At 48.0% G+C, this 20,625-nt stretch overlaps 1 protein-coding gene and 1 long non-coding RNA gene across 3 annotated transcripts in view; one reads left to right on the top strand and one right to left on the bottom strand.

The window, feature by feature from the left end:
* KCTD16 (potassium channel tetramerization domain containing 16) overlaps window positions 1-13,330 on the top strand; it is a 78,516-nt gene extending 65,186 nt beyond the window's left edge. Inside the window, exon 3 of the mRNA XM_075164463.1 lies at window positions 12,501-13,330. Coding sequence (XP_075020564.1) covers window positions 12,501-12,952 — 452 coding nt within the window. The 3' untranslated portion in view covers window positions 12,953-13,330. The remainder of the gene's footprint in view (window positions 1-12,500) is intronic.
* Window positions 1-20,625, bottom strand: part of LOC142088780 (uncharacterized) — a 255,710-nt gene that overhangs the window by 204,845 nt on the left and 30,240 nt on the right. The window contains exon 12 of one of the 2 annotated variants that reach the window (XR_012675989.1): window positions 17,283-20,443. The exons of the other annotated variant lie outside the window; for it this stretch is intronic. This is a non-coding gene — a long non-coding RNA (uncharacterized LOC142088780). Of the gene's footprint in view, window positions 1-17,282; window positions 20,444-20,625 lie in introns of those variants that run through there. 2 annotated transcript variants of the gene reach the window in all.

Raw genomic sequence — 20,625 nt, 5'->3', positions numbered from 1 at the left:
GAGACATTTGCTGAGGTATCACCACACATCCTCATCGCAAGAGACAGAACAGAGTTTTCCTGAACGAGGAAATAACTCACACAAGGGTCACGCGTGCTGAACCGCAGGGTCTCCTGCCAGCCTCCCACCTCCGCTTAAAAGCTGCACGGGCTTCGTCAGAGCCTGCCGAGAAGACTGCATGGAGTCACCCTCTGTGCTGAGTCTTCACCATGAGTTTTGCTGATCGGAGGGGGCAGAGCAGTGCGGCCACCACGTTCCCCGGGAAGATGCCGATGCGCTGGTAAGGGCAGGCTGCTTCTGCAGCGGGGTCAGCCACTGTCACCGTCTGCTTGTCTCAGTGGGAGATGCCTGAAGCTGAAGGGTCCTCCCAGGACGTATTTGCTGGTTTAGACGAGTGCTGAATAGCCCAGGTACAGGCTGTGTCTTCAGGCAGGCCAGCACGGGGGACTCCAAGTAGAGTCAAAAATGTTTATTGCATAGCAAAGTGATGCCCAAAAGAATAAATTGACCACAGAAGTGGTTTTCCTCTGATAAAAAAGCTTTTGTTATCAAGTGCAAGGAGGAGTCCATACGACTTGGGGTACATCACAACTTTCAGAAACAGTCTGACAACGTCAAAGACCACGGTTGACCAATTTCTCTAAACGCTTTCTGTTTCTTACCATAGTGCTGCTCACACTTTGTGCTTCTCTTTCCACTCAGAATTCTAACTTCATCACATGTTACTTTGAGAAAGATCCGTATATAAATATTTTGGCTCATTTAATATGCCTTCTGGTATTTTAACACCAGGTCTCATATTTTCTGCACCATTTGGGGAACTTATTTTTATTTTCAAACAAATTTGATACTCCTACAGAAGTTCATTTCCAGAATTGAGTGTTTTAGGAAAGATTGCAGGAGTGCTGGTAAAATGACAAAGTGCTGGAGACTCCTGATAAAAGTGTACGTGCTGGCTAGGGACTGGCTGAAATTCTCTTGCACGAATCGTAGACCTCCCCAGACAGAGAGAACAGGGGTGAACAATTCTGATTTTTACACCGGGTTGGCAAGTTCAGAAAATTTAAATGGAAAAAACTTTAAAACAGAAAATTTAAATTAGTAGAATGGACTAGGAACAAACCAGGTATCTGTGGAGAGCAGCTCAAGTCCTGGCCATAGCAGCACCCAGTGTCCGCAGCTGCTCCCAGAAGGGTAAAAAATTCTGTTAGCTTACTAACTGTGCCTGGCAGCAGCCGTTGCCTCCGCTGATTCCCTTCCTCCCCCTTCGCTGCTGTCTTTGAACATATGGGAGAGTTCAAACCAATAACATTACTGTCAAGTCCTTCCCTGGTTTTGTTTGCTTGCTGAAATTTTACTGAAGATACTTGATCCTAAATGCAAATAAATCTACCGCATGTCCATCCTGCTGCCAACACTGATCCCAGAGCCAATTACTTGCATGGCATTTGTCATTGTTCCTAAGCTTTACCTTGGTAATTTTATTTAGACAGGGGCATTTTCTGCTGATAAATCTGGCTCGATTACCAAGTCAGAATGTATTTATTAAAACACCAATTAGACCTCGGTCTCTCATCAATCACAACACCTTTAATTCATGCATGGATGCAAAAACTGTTTGAGGCGTTGTGCATGCATGAATGAGTGATCTAAATCAAATTGTCACTTTAGCAGCATTACCTTATCTTCAGACCTAAAGGCAATCAATTCTTTATTTACCATATGAATAATGTGTGTTATTTTTAAAGGCTTCAACACTTCATTTTTTTGGTGTTGAAAGGAGACTACTTGCTTCACAAGGTTGGAAACAAAGGTGAGCGTGGAGGTGAGGGCACCGGCCCCTCAAGCACTCAGATGATGGGATCCCAATGGGATGGAGATGATGGAGAGCTGGCCAGGGGGTGGCCCTGGGGGCTGCCTGGCTCAGGGTGGGGGCTACCTGCCGATGATCCTGACTACCTGGGCAGTGTTGTAAATTAGTGCTCAAATAGGGATCAGTTGCTGCAATTAGCCCCAGCAGAAGAGATAAAGTGTGGAAGAGACAGCAAAAACTGAGAACAATTGAGAGGTTAAAGTCATGGGGATAAAGAAGAAGAAAAGAAATGTGAAATAGAAATAAAAAAAAACAAAACCAACAACAAAACCCTAAAGCAGAAGAAGCAGTAAGAAGAATAAAAGGCGAAAGGACAACATAAATGGACAAGAGAGGATTGAGAACAGTAGGATAAGAAAACGGCTCAAATTAGGATGATCGCAGACTGAAAGGTTGGTACAGCCCACACGTGTAGAGGTAATGAATGTCTGGATACTGCAAATATCTCTGCCTATAGTGTGTAACCTCTGTGCCCTGCCTGAAGACGTTATCCATTCCCAGCCGTGTCTCCTGAAAGATGCTCCTGGGGCCGGTGCGATGCCCATCCCGGGAGCAGCCTTGCTGCGGACGCGGCTGAGGGGCTGCACAGTCTAAGCAGGCAAATTACCCAGCAGCGTGCCTCCCTCCTGCGGGACAGTCCCGGCCGTGCCGGGCCCCGGGGCGATCGCTCAGGTGGCACTGGCAGCCAGACCGTTGTGCTGCTGGTGAGGTGTCTTTTTCTGAGCAAGAAAACTCACTTGTGCCTTTTGATTAGTAATTCATGGCTATCGCCATATCTGTAGCAACAAACCTGCCATTCATTTTTTTGTAAGAGAGGCTCAACCATCCCTCTTCCCATAGGAGAAAAAACCCACAACAGAAAAAAAACCCAAAACCAAAAAAAATAAACCCCAAACCTCAGGAAAAAGGGCTGTGAAAACTGTAGAAGCTGAATAAAAGAAATATAATTCTGAGAACAATGAGCTCTTCTGCCTCTAAGGTCAGAGCTACATGAGAAAGCAGTCTCTATCCCATTGCATGTTATCACACACCAACACGTACTTTCATTCCAAATTCAGTAGGGAAAAAAAAAATCAAATTTTTTAAATTTCTTGTAGAATAGTAATTTGTAACATTCATTCTGAAATATCACAACATTGCATAGGTCTGAAACATTTTGACAGAAAATTAACTATATGTAGTTTGATATTAAAATTAATATTATGATATGGATGTCAAAATGAAAGGAGGTGTTGAAGTGATCTAGTTGAGCACTTTCCCAGTGCAAATGTCATGAAAATCACCGTGCTCTTTTAGAATGTATCAATTTCAAGACAACAGCATTTATCAGTGAAAAATTGCCTAAGAAGTGTTCATCCCTTTCTCCTGCAGTCTGTCAGAGGCCTCACACATTTGATTATGCTTCCTCTGCATTTCCAGGTGGGCTCAGAGAGCAAGGGGTGATGATTTCTTTCCAGTGCAGCAGCTGGATAATTTGTTAGAGGGATTAAATCTGGGGATGATAACTGAGGCTGAAACAAGTCCCAGTCCCAGAAGTGGATGCAGCTACATAGTAAAACATCACTTGGTTGGAAGTTACTTATGGATAGCATTTAAATTGTATTAAATTTTTTCTTAGCCTTTTTCTGGGTGAACTAATGCAAAAACCTGCTTCTCAAAGTTCCTAGAAGTTGAGGAGGGGGAGATGTCCCAACCTGCTGCAGCAGTGGGGTTTGGGGCAGTTTTAGATGCCTCAAAGTGCTTCTGCGAATCCTCCGTGATCGGAGCATCACCGCTGGCTTTGGGGGTTTGCAGAGGGGAAGGGAGGAGGGGGAAGCGCTGCCCTGCGAAACCCAGGTCTGTCTCCGTTGGGCTATTTATCCTAGGCTTAGCACTACAGAATTCAAACACTGTCCAATCTGAGATGGACTTAATGATGGCTGGGGTTAGGGTCTATATGCTATTTCTCACAATAAAAACCCTTCGTTGATTTTGGTTTGAAGGTCCTGTGCTAATTTTATTTTATACCGTAACTTCTCTCTCCTCCCTAGTCTTCTGCATACAAGCCATCCTTCTTCACGGGGATTTCCCGTTCCCTGCTTGCAGCGTGTTTGTTGTGAAAGAGGGTGAGGAGAAGAGAAAAACTGGATGGCTGATGGTTTGTGTGTCAATTATACATCAGAGGCTTTACTGTTTCTTCAGAAGCTTCTAATAATAATGATTATAATTAGGGGACTGGGAGAGAAATGTGCTGAGATCAGGGAGAAAAGCAGGAAAGCCAGGCCAGAATTAATTAGCCCCTTTTATCTAAGAATCTCAAAGCATTTAGACATTAATTAATGAATTCTGTGGTTAAATCAGCACGATCTTCAGTTTGCCGCCGGGATGGTGGCTGGTCTCGGGGCTCAGCACCCGTCCCTGCTTGGCCCTGGGTCCTGCGAGGATTGCTGCAGCTGCAGATGCCTTCCTCTCACTACAAAATGCAGAGAAATATATCTTTTTTTCCTCTCGGCTCTGTCTGTCATTCTGACAGCACCCAAAACTGGGGTGAGGAGACCTGGCCCCGTGCAGCAACACAACCAGGCGGGTTTACACTGCTGAGAACTGCGCAAATCCCCGCGAGACGCACGTCCCCTGCACACCGAAAGCTGATGGCTTCCCAGGGTGACTAAAGGCTCTCTGCTGACTCGGACCCAAACTTAATGAAACCTCCCACCTACGGCACTTAGATTGTCCCTGAGACTCCAGCAAAAATGTTTATTGCATGACAAAGTGATGCCCAAAAGAATAGATTGACCCTGGCAGCAGTTTTCCTCTAATAAAAAGGCTTCTGAGATGCAGTGCAAGGGAGTGGCCCAGCTTGTAGCGTTTATGTCTCTCCTGGCCATCTAGGTATGTATGTTTTTGCTTTTGATAGAGGATTTAGTGAGAGAGCTAACAGTTCTCTAATTCAGAGATACTTCTGCATCAGACACTGTACCCATCTACGCGTTACGTGGCAGTGCGCAGCCGAGGCAGCAGCACCGTTTAGCAGGTTACAGCAGTCCTGGTACGGAGCAGGAGGGAGCGCGGGTTCATCTCTGAGGGCTGTGCATTCTCTCCTGTGCTTGTGAGCACGCTTTCCATCCGTGGTGGAGGGACGTCCTGCTGAGATGGCCCAGCCCGGACCAGGTGCTGCGAGCCCCAGCGTAGCCAGCGGCAGCCTTGCGAGGGTGTTGGTGCGGGGACTTCAGGCTGAAAGTCACTAACTTCTCCCCCAAAATCACATTCCAAGAAGTGAATAGGTGGGTGAAATGTCCTTTAAATAAAAAGCGATCTGGAAAATGTTTGGAAGCATTAATGCTGTCCTGGCACGGGGATGAATGACTTGCCTTAGCTCTTCTTTTTAATGACTGTAATAGTTCTTATTTTTTAATTGATTTCAGTTCAGTTTGCAACCATTGCTTTTAGTTAGCAGCAGTCTGCATTTTCTCAGTAGTGCTTCATCGATTTCCATTTACACATGGTCGCTCCACAACACATACGACTGTCAAAGACTCTGCTTCCAGTCTAGAGAAGTTGCTGTAGCCCCGAGCCTAAACCCGTAGCCAACCCTGCTCCCGCACAGGCTGAGTTCACCAGGAGGGTTTGCAGCTTGAACGCTGCTTTTGTCGGCAGTCGCCTTGACCCCGCACAGTTCTTGCTGTTGAAAACTCATTGTGTCCAGCAAAATAATGTATATCGTGTGCATGGAAGGTATGAAGTGCACTGCTCTGCTCATTTCATTACAATGTAATACAGAATCATTTTCTCATGCAACCTGAGATTTGGCAGCAGCTTCCCATTACGCCCAGATACGAAAGGGTTTACATGGAGGTGACATGTGGCACAGCATTGTATCAGCAGCCCTTCACCTCCATGCTCCAAAACATCTTTTAAAAGTGACTTTTTTTTAAATAGCCAAACAATGTATTCTTTTCCCTTGGTAGGAGGTGGCTGAAGTGTTTTGGTTTAACATTGCTAGGAAAAAATAAAAATCAGCCTGAGGCAAACAGTAGTGAATTTTCTTTCTCTAAATCCTGAGCTCTTTTGCATCGCTCTTTGCTGAGCGACCTGGCCATGCAGCAACCAACCTGGCTCACTTGCTAACGCACATCAGCTCCTTACCTTTGACCAGCTCGGGATCGAGCATGCTGTGCTGGTGGTAGCACAGCTCTGAAACCTGCTACCCATCTGCCCGATTCCCAAAGGGCTTTTTCCTTGCTAATGATAGTGTTGAGGACTTTATTCCTAACAGACTGCGTTGCAACCATGCATACAGTTATCTGTAATTCCCGAGTCTGGTCCACGTCTCTCGGTCAGACTGACCGATCGTTTTCCCTCACTTTGATGTCAACTAATTGATGTAATACAGAAATTAATTTAGTTACTTAAAATGATAAAATTAGATCTTGTATGATGTGTCTAGAATCTCCAACTCCCTTTCCTTGTTAGAATTTCATTGTTGTATTTCCTTACCCTGAAACTCTATGGGCAGAAAGACTGTATCCTTCAATAAGCTCGTTTAGCTGGTGAATTTGTTTGACTGATAGCTGGCTTTAGATTTAGGCTATTAAAAGTGTTTTGGCAATTCTGCCTTCGGAACACCCTGGCACCCTCTGGCCCCCGAGGAGGTGACAGAAGCCATTTCACTGAGCCCGTGTCTGGAGCTGTTTGTCAAAGCACGGGGGGAGCAGAGGTTTTCACAGCCCATGCCTGACTGAGTCAAACTTAGGCAAAGGGAGTTTGCAAAGCAGTAAATTAGACAGCTATGCCCGCACTTTTCGTTGTGCACCTGCAACAAAGTGGAGCTCGGCTTGTTTGACTTGAGATCAGATAATTTTACAGTACTGTTTTAACTAATAGAGCTAGCTTCCTAGCATGGTAATTACTTTGATCCTGGTTGGCACAGATGTATTTTTCATGTATTATTGCTTAATACTGGAACCTTTCTTTTTTTTCTTCCTCTGGTATCTGAAGATAGCCTAATGAAATTTTTTTTTTTCCCCTACTTCATTAAATGCTAAAGGGCAATTCAATTTTCTCCATAGCTTTCCCTCTCTCTTTAGATTTTCTTAATGGACTGCTCTGGCTAGCCTGATATGTTGTTCTTATAATGATTATATCAAGGTCTTTTCAGCATAAAACTTGAGCTCTCCCTATTTTGTAGCTAAAAGTAAAAATACACGTCTGGCAATTCCCACTGCCCATACACCCAACCGGGGTTCTGGCTGCGTGATGCTGGGCTGAGGCCAGAGGTGTTAGGAAGGCTGGAAGCCAGACTGGCAGGATGGTTTTTGACAGACTTCCCCACCATTTAAAGGTGTCAAAAATGTATTTCTCAAAATGAAATCTGTTCATCTTTGCCCCTTCTTTTTCTGCAGAGCAGTTGTTCGGGTTGCAAAAAGGAGCTCGCTGGTTTTAGCTCTCCCTGCTGCTGCGGCAGCTGCTCAGCCAGGCTCTCGCCTTTCCCCAGGGCGTTTGGAGATCTCTGCCTGCATCTGCTGCAGAGATGCTCTGCATACCCAGAGCATCCGCTGCTGGACACCAGCGCTCCTGCCGAGCCCCACTCGCAGCGAGCCAGCCCAGCCCAGCTCACTGAACACTGGTGCCGGCGGGAGGTCTCTGCCCGGGGAACCTCTCCAAACCCCGCGGCTGTTTCCAGCACCCGGATCTCCCTTGGTTTTGCTGTTCTGCCTCATGAATGGATGAATTTCTGCCTCCTGGCTCGCCCGCAGTATGCCCATCGTTGGTGAATATTCATTAAGTGAAATTAGCATCTATTAGGTCTTAATTAACTTATAAAAGGCTTGTTTTGTGGTAATGAAGTATATACTGTAGATGTGCTTCATGGCAGCTGGTGGCTCCCCCTGCCCACGCAGCCACCTCCGAGCAGGGTCTGACCCAGTGGGGCTGCACCCCTTCTTCTTCCCCATAGCTATGAAGTTACATCTGTGAGGAGGTGTCTGTGACCTAAGTGTGTGCCGAACACTAGCTCAGGTTTGCAAAGTTTCATTAGGTGATCGTAGCAATGTCCTGCACCACCACAGTGGTCTGGTATTTGGTGTCGTCTGGTATTTGGTGTCTGATATTTGGTGTCTGATGTTCGGCATCCGGGCTGTTTGGACACTTCAGGCACCTGTTGGAGTTTTGTTCCATGGCTGGGCGAGCACAGCCCTTTGATTTGCATTTCACGGGCTGTCCCGCTGCAATGGGATATGGATGGGCTTTAGCTGAATGTCCCCATGAGTTTGCTTAGAAACTGTTGGGGAGGCACCGAAAACTGCCATGCTCAAAGCGAGTGGTAGAACGTAGGAGGAGGTTGCATGGCGTGCTAATGGGAACCGACCCGAGCAGTGACCTTTTCCCTCTCGACTCATTTTTCACCATTTTTCAGACTTCATTCAGTCCAGCGTGGGGTGGGGAAGCAGCAAAGGCAGCAGGAACGCATCGTCCCTGGCGTGGGAGCAGCAGAGCATCCCCAGCGCTGCCCGCCGGGAGCTCGGCCCCACTGTCCTCCGGGGCTGTGACGGGGAGGGAGCCTGGCATCCAGAGGAGGGAAAACACACCATTAAAGAGCTGGTGGCAGCAGTGGTGCCCGTCAAATGTATTTCCTCCGTTAGGATTCACTGTTGTCCTTAAATGCACGCAAGCAGCAGGGGGAAAATGACTGACTTCGCAGTGAGAAGAGAAAAAGTAATTACATGCAAGTGCAGAGCGAACACTGAAAAGGAGACCAGGAGCTGCCCTCCCGCTGGCCAGGAGAGCCGTGACGGGGACGCAGTCCTCTCCCAGCATCTCTGTGTTTCCACATGGCCGGCCAGAAACACCCTGACCGATTCCCTTCCACCTGATTAATTTTTGCCTTTCAAGCGCTGGCGGTTGCTTGCTGGAATAAGCGGTTCTGTGTTTAGGAAGGGCAGAGGCTCTGGAGCAGTCCCGCGCAGGAAGCACTCAGTAGCTGCAACGCAGGAAAACCCTCACCGAGGTGTAACGTCAACTGCAATAAGGAGCTGCAAATCAACACAGCTCATGGATGTGTTTTTCAGGAGGACGTGTGATGAGAGTTTTACAAAGGCTCAATAGGTAATGCCTTAGTCAAAGCCAAGGAAATTATAAAAAATTTCAATTTAGCCATTATTGACTTTTTTCAGACAAGATACAGAACAGGTCTTGAAGCAAGTCCATAAATTAAATTTAGCCACACAGCTCACAGCCTGAAAGACTCCTTCCTCATTGACAAGGAAGAGGAAGGAAGAGATGAGGAGGGGCTTCCTGACTTGTTTTTCCACCTGTTTCTGTAAGTTATATGCATTGTGTTCATGGTTGCAAAAAAGATGGAGAAATGGGAGAGCCGGCAGTGACTATCAGAGGCACAGCTTTTTGACATTTCGCTGCCATGAGCTTGCAAACCCCCTTCCTCCAGGGTCTGCTCCCAAGGCTTGGGGGTTTGAAATTGGCAGCAATGGGTTTTTTTTTTTTTTTCTTTTTTTGCCCCATTTTTCTGATGGGGACCTGTTTCTGCAGTGGTGGCAGCAAATGGTCACCTTAGAGCCTGGAAGAGAATCCCCATCAGCCTCACTCCGCTCTGCCGCCCTCCCCGCAGCCGTGCGGGAGCTGCCGGCATGACCGCGATCCCGGCACCAGGCATTGCCTGTCACTGCTGCAAAAACCGCTGGGCCAATGCTGCAGCTCCGACCCGACTGCTCCCCCTTTCCCTTCCCCTGCCCCTCGCACCGCTGTAAGAAATGCCACAAGCGCCAGGGTCCCATATTGGCCACGGGGCCTCCGGTTCCTTCTCCTGGGTGAGACCAGGGGCCGTATTGCTGGTCCAAAGTCGCTAAGCTGAATTATGCTTTTCTTGATCGGGATAGTGTTACCAATCTGCAGGAGTTGGAAATGATGATTACATTTTAGTGGGAAGATGGATGGTTCCAAATGACATTTAAATCCATAATTATTGCAGTGGTTTGGTCAGGGAATTGTTGTTATCAATGCCAGCTCTTCCCCTTTGTCACGGATTGCTGCATTTGGGCAGGTCTCCAGCTGAAAAAGAAAAAAATCAAGCCATGCACTACATGAATCGGGAAATAAATTAAGTACTATTCAGGGGTTCCCATCACCGATGGGTTATGCAAATGAAGGACTGTGTTTCCCAAAAGCCTCTGTTTTGTGCATGACCAAGCCCTCATGCATGGGGAGGCTACCTCTGAAGTGATGTGAGTTCTCCGCAGGGGTCAGGGTCTGGGTGGGCAGGGGGGATGCTGGGGGGGTGATGCCCACTGGGACGGAGGCTGGCGGCCCTGGCTGCACCGTCTTACAGCCAAAGCTGGCTGTGCTATGGAGCCTCAGAGAAGAAAAGATGTCTGGAGAAATTAGGGGTGCTATAGCTGTCAATAATGGAAAAGACAACATCCCAAGCAGTGTTCCCTGGAGGCTGGGGACGCCAGGCGCCTTCTGATACCCAATTCTGAATTTTATAGCGGGCTGTATATATCCTTTTTGTTGCGGCAGAGATGTATTGACATAAGTAGTGACAAACCTGAATACTGTTTGATTTCTTACTTTAAAAAACAACAAATGGTCATATTTAATCCAATGAAAGTATAAAGACTATGATGATTACAGAGTGGAATAATAGCGAACGTTTTTCTGAGCAGTGGGAGCGGAGCAGTATTGTCTGAATGTTTTGTTTAGACATGAGGACCATCTTGTTTTGTTTTGTTTTGTTTTGTTTCATGCCGTTGGGAAAGTGTGTGATTTCCAGGGCCGCATGTCTGCGCATCCCGTGGTGGTGCCATGCAGAGATGCTGGCTCCCCAGCTCCCCGTGCTGGCGTGCCTCCTGCAGCCCTCCGCTTCCTCGCCGCATGATGGGGACTAAACCGAAACCCGTAACACTGAATTTCTTTGTGACTGCCAGGATTTTACCTGTAAGATCCAGAAAAAGATCAGTGTGAGCTGCCTGTACCCAGGATCTGTGTATTTTGCTTTTTGCAGACATTCCTCTGCCGTTCCCTTCTCACCGTTACTTTGCTGTAGCACCTCACCCTGCAGTGCCAGCAATGGTCCTGCTTAGGGCTGCTCCCTCTGATGGGACCACACCACGTGTCGTGCTGGGAGGAGATGGAGGGAGCGAGTCTGGTATAACCTGTCTGCTGACAAACCCACCGGTGGGGTGGCTCTGAGCTTGGCACCGGTGTGCTTCTCCCAGTGGGGTGTTTGCTGTGAGCCAGCTTGCCGTGGGGCTGCAGGGAAATGCCACGGAGCAGCCATGAAACCTCCATGGAGCAGTGGTGGCGGTGGTGCCGTCCCCTGCAGCAGGGTCAAAATTTCTCCTCGGCCATACGGGAGAGCCACCAGCCCATGCCACGTTGCTTATGCTGGTCTGTTCTGGGGTAGAGCCCGTGGCAAGGCATTTACCTGCACTGGTTTGTTACATGTGGTTGCTAATGAGGGGTAGGATTCTGCAGTTGTGTGTAATTGTGCAAAGAAGATCATTGCAGAATCCACGGGTCTTTAACCTGAACGTGGCAAACAGGGAAAAAATGAGATAAGTTGGATTTAACAGCATATTTAGTACTGTCCTTTTAAAGGCAGAAAGATGACTTAGGCTAGGAGGGTTCGATGGGATTTAAGCAGCCTGGTGTTCCCAGGTGAGATCTGTCAGTCCTTGCAGCTACCTCGGGCACAGCCTTGACTTCTTCGCACACCAGCACAGACAGACCCTTCCTATGCGAACAAGTTTTATTCCCTCCTGTCCAGACTTGCCTTTATTAAACGCAAACCCAGTGCCAACACGAGCTGTTGGACCCATCGTGTTTTGCAGAGATGGTAGCTGGGCTGCGAAGGGGCAGCAGGCTTTGCCATGTCCTGCCTCCTGGCAGCCAAAAATTCATCATTTATTTGTCTGTTTTGAGCTAGTAAACGTGGCCTTGGCCCTGTAACCTCTATTCACACCTATGAGTTTATTGGCTTCAAAGGAACCCCACATACAGGTAAAACTTGGAGGAATGACAGGTAAAACTTGGAGGAATGGACCGGGAATGACAAAATCTGAAGTCCTCATTCTGTTTTTTCTCTGTCTTTCCTCAGGCAAAATTCCTGTGGACTTCATCAGGATTTTCTTTTAAGGGAGCAAAAGCCCCGTGTGATCTGCTCAGGGTTTGGCCTTGGGTTGGTGGGTGGAGGTGGTATAATTACAAGCCTGGAGGTGGTCATGACAAGCCTGAAAAGCAATTAGGGTTCCTGAAGCAATGGTTGCTCACTCTGGTTAAATACCTGACTGGATCCTCGTGTGACTGTTTCTCACTGAGGATCTCAGAAAACTTTCAGACATGTGTTGGATGTCTCCGAGGACCCACAGGGGACCTGAGCAACATGTGCAGGTGGAGCAGATGAAGGAGCTCCAGTGTCAATGGAAATCAGCTCCCACTTGAGACCGGGTGGAGTTTTGCTGACAGTTTATGGTGACATTCAGGAAAGCTCCCTGAGAGTTTTTCTGCCGCGCCGGGTGGCTGCATCCCTCCCCTCTCCAGCGAGCCCGGCGGTGGGTGAGCAGCCTGTTTCTGGGTGCGGGCGGGGGGTTCGGAGCTGTGGGTAACCCCGGGATGCTCTCTGTTCCCCTTGCAGGTGAGCCCTCCCGGTGGTCCTCGTCCCACTGCGACTGCTGCTGCAAGAACGGCAAAGGCGACAAGGAGGGAGAGAGCGGCACGTCCTGCAACGAGCTGTCGACGTCGAGCTGCGACAGCCAGTCGGAGGCCAGCTCCCCCCAGGAGACCGTCATCTGCGGCCCCGTCACCCGCCAGCCCAACATACAGACTCTGGACCGGCCGGCCAAGAAGGGGCCGGTGCAGCTGCTGCAACAGTCCGAGATCCGGAGGAAGAGCGACCTGCTCCGGACTCTCACCTCCAGCTCCCGGGAGTCCAACTCCAGCAAGAAAAAAGCAGTGAAGGAGAAGATCTCCATTGAGGAGGAGCTAGAAAAGTGTATCCAGGATTTCCTCAAAATCAAAATCCCAGACAGGTTTCCAGAAAGGAAACATCCCTGGCAATCCGAACTGCTGCGGAAGTACCACCTATAGGCTCAGGGTGGGGAAAGCACACAACCTTATTACCGTTAGAGCAAGATTCTAAGTGATACGAAAATAATTCCCAATAATAATTATTTGTTAGGTCACCAAAAAAAAAAAAAAATCCATGTCTATAGTACTGCCTAATTTGCCTACTTCACCTTAACATTTATAGTCATAGGGTAACGATATTTTTCCAGTCGTGGAAGCACAATGACAAACGCTTTTATTTGTAAACTCTGAGTCTTACACAAGCTGAATACCTTAAGGGCACAACCAGACCGACAACAAGAGATGCTCATGTGCGGATGCTGCTGATGCCGGTGGGAACATGGCACGTGAGCAGGCAGTGTCCGGGGGTGTCTGTGGACTGCATGCCTTCTGCGTTCTCCTTGTAGTGCGTTTGTTTGGAGGGATGTACACAGCTCAAAGAAACAAGCTATGCCATGACAGTTTACCTTAAGCATGTGTATATATATATGTGCATATATATATATGTGTGTATATATATCTCTGTGTATATATATATGTATATATATATCAATATATATTGCTTAAAGATTTTCTGGCTCTCTCCTTATAACTGCACTTTCTCAAAAAAGAGCATTTTTTAGCAGTCTGTGGATGTTCCGTTTCTTCTTCAGGTCTTTGAGGGTTGAACAGTAGAAAACCCATCTCGCTGTCTCTCTCCCCTGCTCCCTCTCTCTCTCTTCCCTGCCCCCCCCCACTTCTCCAAGACATTTCAGTAAATGCATTTCGGTGGAGCCCAGGGAACAGTGTGTGGGTCTTTGTAGCCGTCAGCAAAATATTCCATTTCTTTTTGATGATCTTGTTCCCTCTGTGTCCTCCCCATGCCTCTTGTTATGTTTCTCAAGGCTCTCCGGTGCCAGTGGGTTAAACGCGTGATGATCCCAGTTGGAAAGCTGTAGGAATTCTTCCGGGGTCGAGTGCGGTGGCAGGCGGAGTGGCCGTGCTGGTGAGGATGGCTGATTTCTGCAGGCTTGCCAGGCGCCTGTGCCAGGAGTGTTTGGCCCCAGCTGGCAGGGAGAGCGGGCGCTGGGTCCTGTCCGGCACAGAAGCAAACACAAGAAATTATCCAGCTAACAAGCCACGTTTAGTGCTTTGACTGGCGGGGGATCGATTGCTAGAGGACGGGAGCAGCGCCGTTCCAGCCATGTGCGTTTCAAGAGAAAATGCAAACCCCCGAAGGAGGTAGCCATATTCCCTCCTGCAGATGCCCGTCTCGGTGTCGGTCCCGTCCGCAGCCAGCAGTGGGATGTTAGACAGCAAACTGCGCCAAGTGTCCCGTGTTATCCACCGCGCGCCGGCCGGGGAGCCGTGGGAAAGGCTGGTCCTGCACTGATCGGAGCGGGGGTCCCACAGCCCCCCCGGGGCGTCGGATCTCGGCGAAGGGAAACGGGTCGGTCTTGTGGGGTGCAACAGGCTGTCATTGCCGGGTAATGCATGAGCACAGCAGCGAGGACCAGAGAGCGCCCAGGAACCGGGTGTTAGCAAGCGGTCAGAGGCGTAGGGCCAGCAAAACCCGGAGCAGGTAAGCGCTGGGGGGGGCTCGGCTCAGGGGTGAGCTCAGGCTGCCGGGGCGGGTGAGCCATGGAGAGTGACGGAAAAGTGAATTGCTCCAGCTAACCTATTTTGGCCATAGCTGGGAACAAACCAGCTAGAGTATTTGAGATAAATTAATTTTCTACAGGCACAGGAAGAAGGAGATTTTATATATATATATATATATATATATATATAAAAATATGGGAAGTGATAGTGCTGGTAACACAAAGCACTTTGATTCTGACTTATTTAGTGTCCTGCAGGTTCCAGGGCTTCCCCCCTTTTAAATTTCAGAGGCTGCTATGGGAGATGGTGTCAGGTATGCACAGATTATTCCTGTTGATCTTCATGCAGTTTCAGCAAGGTGGTGTCTTTGTGCTTGCAGGGCTCCATTGCGCCCACACACCTGGCGCCCACATTTTTGTTTTGCCAGAAGAACCGTAAGGTCTGCGCGAGCACACAGGCAGAGGTTCATACCCATCGCTCAGCTTGCAGACGTTATGCAGGTGTTTATTGGTGAGGATGCAAATTTTACCAGCAAAAAAGGAAGCAATACTTGTCCAGAGTGATCCAAAAGCATGAGCTGGCTGTAGGGAGGGGGGAAAACCCTCCCAGCAATACATCTCCCAGTCTTTGGAGAACAGGGCTTGGATGTGGCAGCTTGGCATCATCTCTGCTGAGGTTTTACAAGCGAGAAGGGTGCTATTTCTTATAGTGAACGTGCAGAATTGGTAACGCAGAGTGAGGATTGTGAAATAGCGGGTCTGACCTGGGAAATGCTGGGCTCAGTGAGAAAACGCAGCACTTCTTGGTATCAGGCTCTAGAACCAATTCAGGTTTTAAGATATTCACTCACACTCGAGTTCAGGCATGGTAGTTGTACAGCCCTCCACTTACCTGCTCAAAAGGCACATTTTCACATGGAAATCCATGTTTTGCACAAGATCCATAGATTTGGCTCCTTGTAGTTATTTGTTTGTTAGTTTATAACATTTTTCTTTTCCTACTCAGCACTTCCAGCATCTTGCCCCCTGGCTCTAGCACCAAGCAAACAAAACTGGGGAATAAATAAGGCTCTCCCTCGGGATTTCCAGCTGAGCATGCAGTTCAGGATGGATCACCCCTCTTCCTCGGCAGCAGACTGCAGCTAAAACCTTGTCCTTCCCACCACTCCAGATTATTTCCTGTCTCTTTTTAATATTACAAATATTTGGGCTATAAAATAGTTGTGACAGAGTGGAAGAACAGGCGCTGGGGTGGGGGGTGTGGTGTGTGCGTCCATGTTCCCAGACTGACATTCGGGGTGCACAGGATTGCACAATGATTAATAACTGTAGAAAAATTAGACCAAATGAAATGCGCCCGAATGGGCTTGATTTATGTGGCCTTCATGTCTTCAGTTTTAGATGAAATGGTTATTACTCTCCAGTGCTACAGAAATAAAGGTCTTAAACTTCAGTAATCACAGGCAGGCCAAACCTGCTAGGAAACACAATTTAGGATGGAGCCGGAGGAGAGGAGGTACCCAGGGTGGGTGCACACTCGTGTCTGTGTGTGTTCGTATGCACTTCCTGCTGCGTTATTGCAGGGATCTAATTCTGGTCTAACTTCATGTTGCAACTGTTTTAGAGGTGGCTTGATGTAGGACCTGGGGGCTGTGCTTTGAGGCTTTTTGCTGTTAAGACTGACTGGCAGGCTCTAGGTGGAACGGCCTCTGCTGTAGAGGAGCCCCTGGGCAATGGTGGGGAGCCGTCCAGCCCTCCCCTAAATGCTGGATGCTCCACAGCATCCGTTACTGCTGCTCAAAGGTCCCCTTCTCTTGCCTCACTGCTTTCCTCTGGACCACCGATACCCCACGGTGAGAACCGCACCCCACCAAAGAGCCACACTTTGGGCACCTTGTTCTGCCACCGTCAGGTGACCGCAGGGCCACCGCCGGGCACGGGACCCTGCCAGCGCGAGCCCCTGCAGCTGGCTCTGCCGCTGGGGCTGGAGGGGCAGAGGATGGGGGCACTGTGCAATGGGGAGCAGAAACCATGGCCAGGTAGAGTCAGGCACCAGGGGAATTAAAAACACTGCTCCACGACGGCCCCACAGTCCATGTGCGGGCGGCAGCGGGTCAGGAAAGAGCAACCGAACCCTTTCCTAGTGGTGTCCACAGCGTGCAGGCACTGAGATGGTGATTTTTCTTATCACAGGAGGGTGATGTATTAACTCTGGAAGACCTGTTCCCAAAAAATAATGTCACACACACATACATATATACATATATACAAGTACGTATACATACATATAGTTAGATAAATAGATACATGCGCCTTGGGATGAAAGGCATATACTTATGCCTTTTTGGCAAGGTTGTTCTCCCCCGCCTGCAGGACGCGGCACCACTCACTGTTAGAAGGGACGGGAGAAATTCCTGCAATAGGTGGGTATCAAAACGGTACCTGAAACCAAACCGTCAGCTCAGCAGAAGTAGGGAAATACGGTCAGTGCTCAGCACGTCCAGCACCTTCCTCCCTCCTGGGCTTTTCCCTGGGGCTGTGCAGGGGTGGGGGGCTGCAGCCCCCCTCTGCTTACCTGCTGAAATGAGGCAATGAGGGAAAGGAGGGAGACGGATGCAATGCAGAGGGGGAAAATGAAATTGGAGTAACAGATTGTCTAAAAGGTAGCCAGGTTTTGAGCTCTAAAACTATTCAGCTCAATTCTACTTTGTTTCAGTGAGAGAACCCGTGTCTATCCCTAGGATGTTTTTGGCTACTTGTCGGTAGCAAGCCAAAATGAAACTCGATTACCAGAGTACTTCATTCTTTCTAAGATATCTGGGGAGCAAACTGGGCTTTGAGCTACTTTCCACACATAACAAAGTTCTGTTGAAACTAATTTGAAAACTTACATTGACTTCAGTGGGACTGAGACTCTACTAAAACACCTTTTCTCAAGAAAGATGGGCACTTGTGTCAGTGAGGATGAGAGAAAACCGTTAAGCTGTAATAAAATTCACATCCACTTATGTTGCTCGCAATGTTCATCAGTTCTGTGTATGGCAAACAGGTCTGGTCGTTTGGTGATGGTCTTGCATAGCCAGTCTTTAATTATCGTGGTCTGTTTAGTAGTCTTGCTTAAGCTCTGCTTAGGACGCTGGGCTGCAGGAGCGTGGCAGGTATAGGTACTGCTGCACAAGTGCACCGCGGGATGAGTGCCTCGCAGGTGGGTGACACAGCCACCCCTGCGGCTGCTGGGTGCACGTGGTGCCCCGGGCACCGTCCTGGCTGCGAGCGCTGCTGGTGCCTGGGCTCGGCTCAGCTCAGCTGGGCTCAGCTTAGCTCTCATCGTAGCCGTGCGCATCCCTGCTGGCCTCGGCAACCCGTGCCTGCTTATGGCTTTCACGGTCAGAAATACCAGTGTTCCAAGGGCTTTGTTACGTGCCCAAATGCCTCGAGATAGACACCTGAGTAGGACTCAAAGCATCGGAGACGAAGGGAGAACATGTGAGTTTACATAGATTCCATGGGGGCCAAATTATTTTATTTTTTCCCTAAATCATCTGCATGCGCCGTATAAAGGCTTCACAGCACTCTGGAGAACATGTTTTGGGTTTTTAATTCTAGTTTTGTGAGTCCATTTATTAATTTTATTTGCAAAGCTGTGGTCTGAAGGAGAAAACAAGGCTGATTTTTATTGGCAATGACCATAATGTAACCGAGACCTTCAGTCATATCTCTCACTGCTCTCCTAGCCCTAGAAAGGCTGGAGAAAATTTTCCAACTTCTTACCCTGCCCTGAAGCCCTTTCCACCATTGCGAGTATGCATGTGGACTTGACTTTCAGAGTACTTTATGCATAAGGCCCCATGTATATCATGGTACAAAATAATTGTCCAGTCTTATGGATAGTTTATGCCCCAACGGGGTTTTGTAGATTAATAGTAAAAAAACAAAAAAGCACTTTTAAATTATTTATATTATAAAAAGACATTCTTTATTTTTCTTGGCATCGATATCACTTAGCTAAAAAATCAGTTTATAAGTATGATATTACAGATTTTAAACTATAGCAATGATAAAGCAAACACGAAAAAGCAGAATTCAGAATCAAACAGACAAAACTTACCAACGTGAAGCAGAAGGACGGCAGGGCCCAGCTGGTTGAACGGGAGTTGCTGGACTTCAACAGGGGATGTCCTCCCTGATGTCCCTTCGCCCGTCCCCTCTGGCCATGCCACCCTGGCCCCGAGGAGCGGGCGCGCGGGGCAGGGAGCAGGGCTGGCCCCTTCCCCGTGTTTGCAGGACGTGATCCGACCCGGGCGCTTTGGTTTATACAGACATACCCGTGTTACAGGAGTGAGTGCTGCGAGTGCAATATTTTCCCAGCCAACACAGGATTTAGAGGGGGGTTTGGCGATTTTGTGATCTATTCGGGGCCTTGCTCGTGTTACATTTTCGGACCTCATACAAGCACTTAATGACTTTGCTGAGGCTGAGTCAGTCTGTTGCACATTGATGTAGATTAAGTGGCACCCACTGAATTACCTCTCTACTTTCCAACGTGGTTCACTTGTACATAAGTGTAATGTCAAATTGTTTACAGGTTATTTTGTGCGTAATTGTGGAAAAAAGAAAAAAGTTTTAACTACAAATTTAAAGGAATCGATTTTACTGGAAGGTGTTTAAAAAAATGAATGTGCTTAATACAGTATAGACATCTTTGATTATGGTCTCACATGAATGCATGTATCTCCGTGTTGTCAGTCCCCACCAGTGAGGTTATTGGCAATATTCTGCAGTCTGTGAATAGCAAATATGCATAAACTACTGTGATTCTGACAAATATAACTCGGTAACTGTTTCTACTGTGGTATGTAAAAAAAAATCGTGTAGCTTTTAGCCTGCTGTATTTCCCTGGTACAAATAACACCATGAAAGAAAGAGAGACATCTTGGAAAAAACCAAACAAGTCACAGCTGTGACCTGTGTGGAGTCATTCATGCAATGGCACCTGCCAGGTAGCTGTGGTCCAACTGCTAAAAAAATGCCTATTTATAGAGGCTCGGAGGTGGTAAATGAACGTGTTGCTATTGCCTTCTGCTCCAGCGTCACTGCTGGCGGAAGAGATGACCTTTTGTTTAGGATGACGATAAATGAAGAGAGCCACTCCATATTAATCGTTTCCGTGTGCGGGTTAGGTGTTATACAATACGCTGGTGAAAAGTACAGCTATCAGTGTTGTGGCATTGGGCGGCTGAAAACTGCAGCTAATTTGTGTCTTGCCATTCAAATAAATCAGTGCATATACACTGTAAGAGCACAGACAAGAATAAATAAGTTGGTATCCTTCAATTGTCATATATACACACACACATAAATACATAGATGGATACATACATGCTTTCTTGCCCACTGTGATTTAGCATCGGTTCATGTTAACCAGTTCCCTGCAGGCTGGGGATTATTCTCCCTTGAAGGTGGTGGGGTTTTTTTCCTCATTTATTTCTGAGTTGGGCTGAAAATAACAGTTCAGTGGTCGGAGGGTGAGATTATTCCGCCTCCCTGTCTTGAACAGAGATTTTCTGATGCTGTGATTTGAAAGTACTGTCACCAGCAGCAATACTTCTGGAAAAGCCATCATTGCATCAGGGGTTACCTGCCAAAGTATTTCCAAGAATACTTTGAAGTACTTTCATCCTCTGTCATTTTAAAGATGCTTTGGTTAGGGAAGGCTTCATTACAGCCACCGGCTGAGTCACAAATGGAGATAACGCAGGGCATGGCAGGAGGAGAAGGATACAGAGGAAAAGGCAGGATCTCTCTTCTGGACATGGAGGGGCAGCCAGCTGTGGCCTTTCTCGGTGCTGGTCCCCTCGTTATCCATCCCAGGCAGGTCCCAAGGACCGCAGATGGTGCCCAGCTGTGAGGCTTTACGTTCCTCCAGTAGCTGCTGCAAAGATAAAAAGAGAGAAAGGCTGCCGGGAGTGGGAGGAAGCCGTTTGCAATCCTCTCCCCCAGCAGTGCTGTTCTTGGAATGACAGACTCATAATTTGGGTTTATTGTCATCTCTTCTTCCCTTCTGCACAGCTGTCTGGGGGGTAATCGGGGCTTGGTAGTGCTGTAATCACCGCC

The sequence above is a fragment of the Calonectris borealis genome, chromosome 15, assembly GCF_964195595.1.
Source record: "Calonectris borealis chromosome 15, bCalBor7.hap1.2, whole genome shotgun sequence".
Taxonomy (NCBI): domain Eukaryota; kingdom Metazoa; phylum Chordata; class Aves; order Procellariiformes; family Procellariidae; genus Calonectris; species Calonectris borealis.
This window is presented reverse-complemented; position numbering and strand designations above follow the sequence as displayed.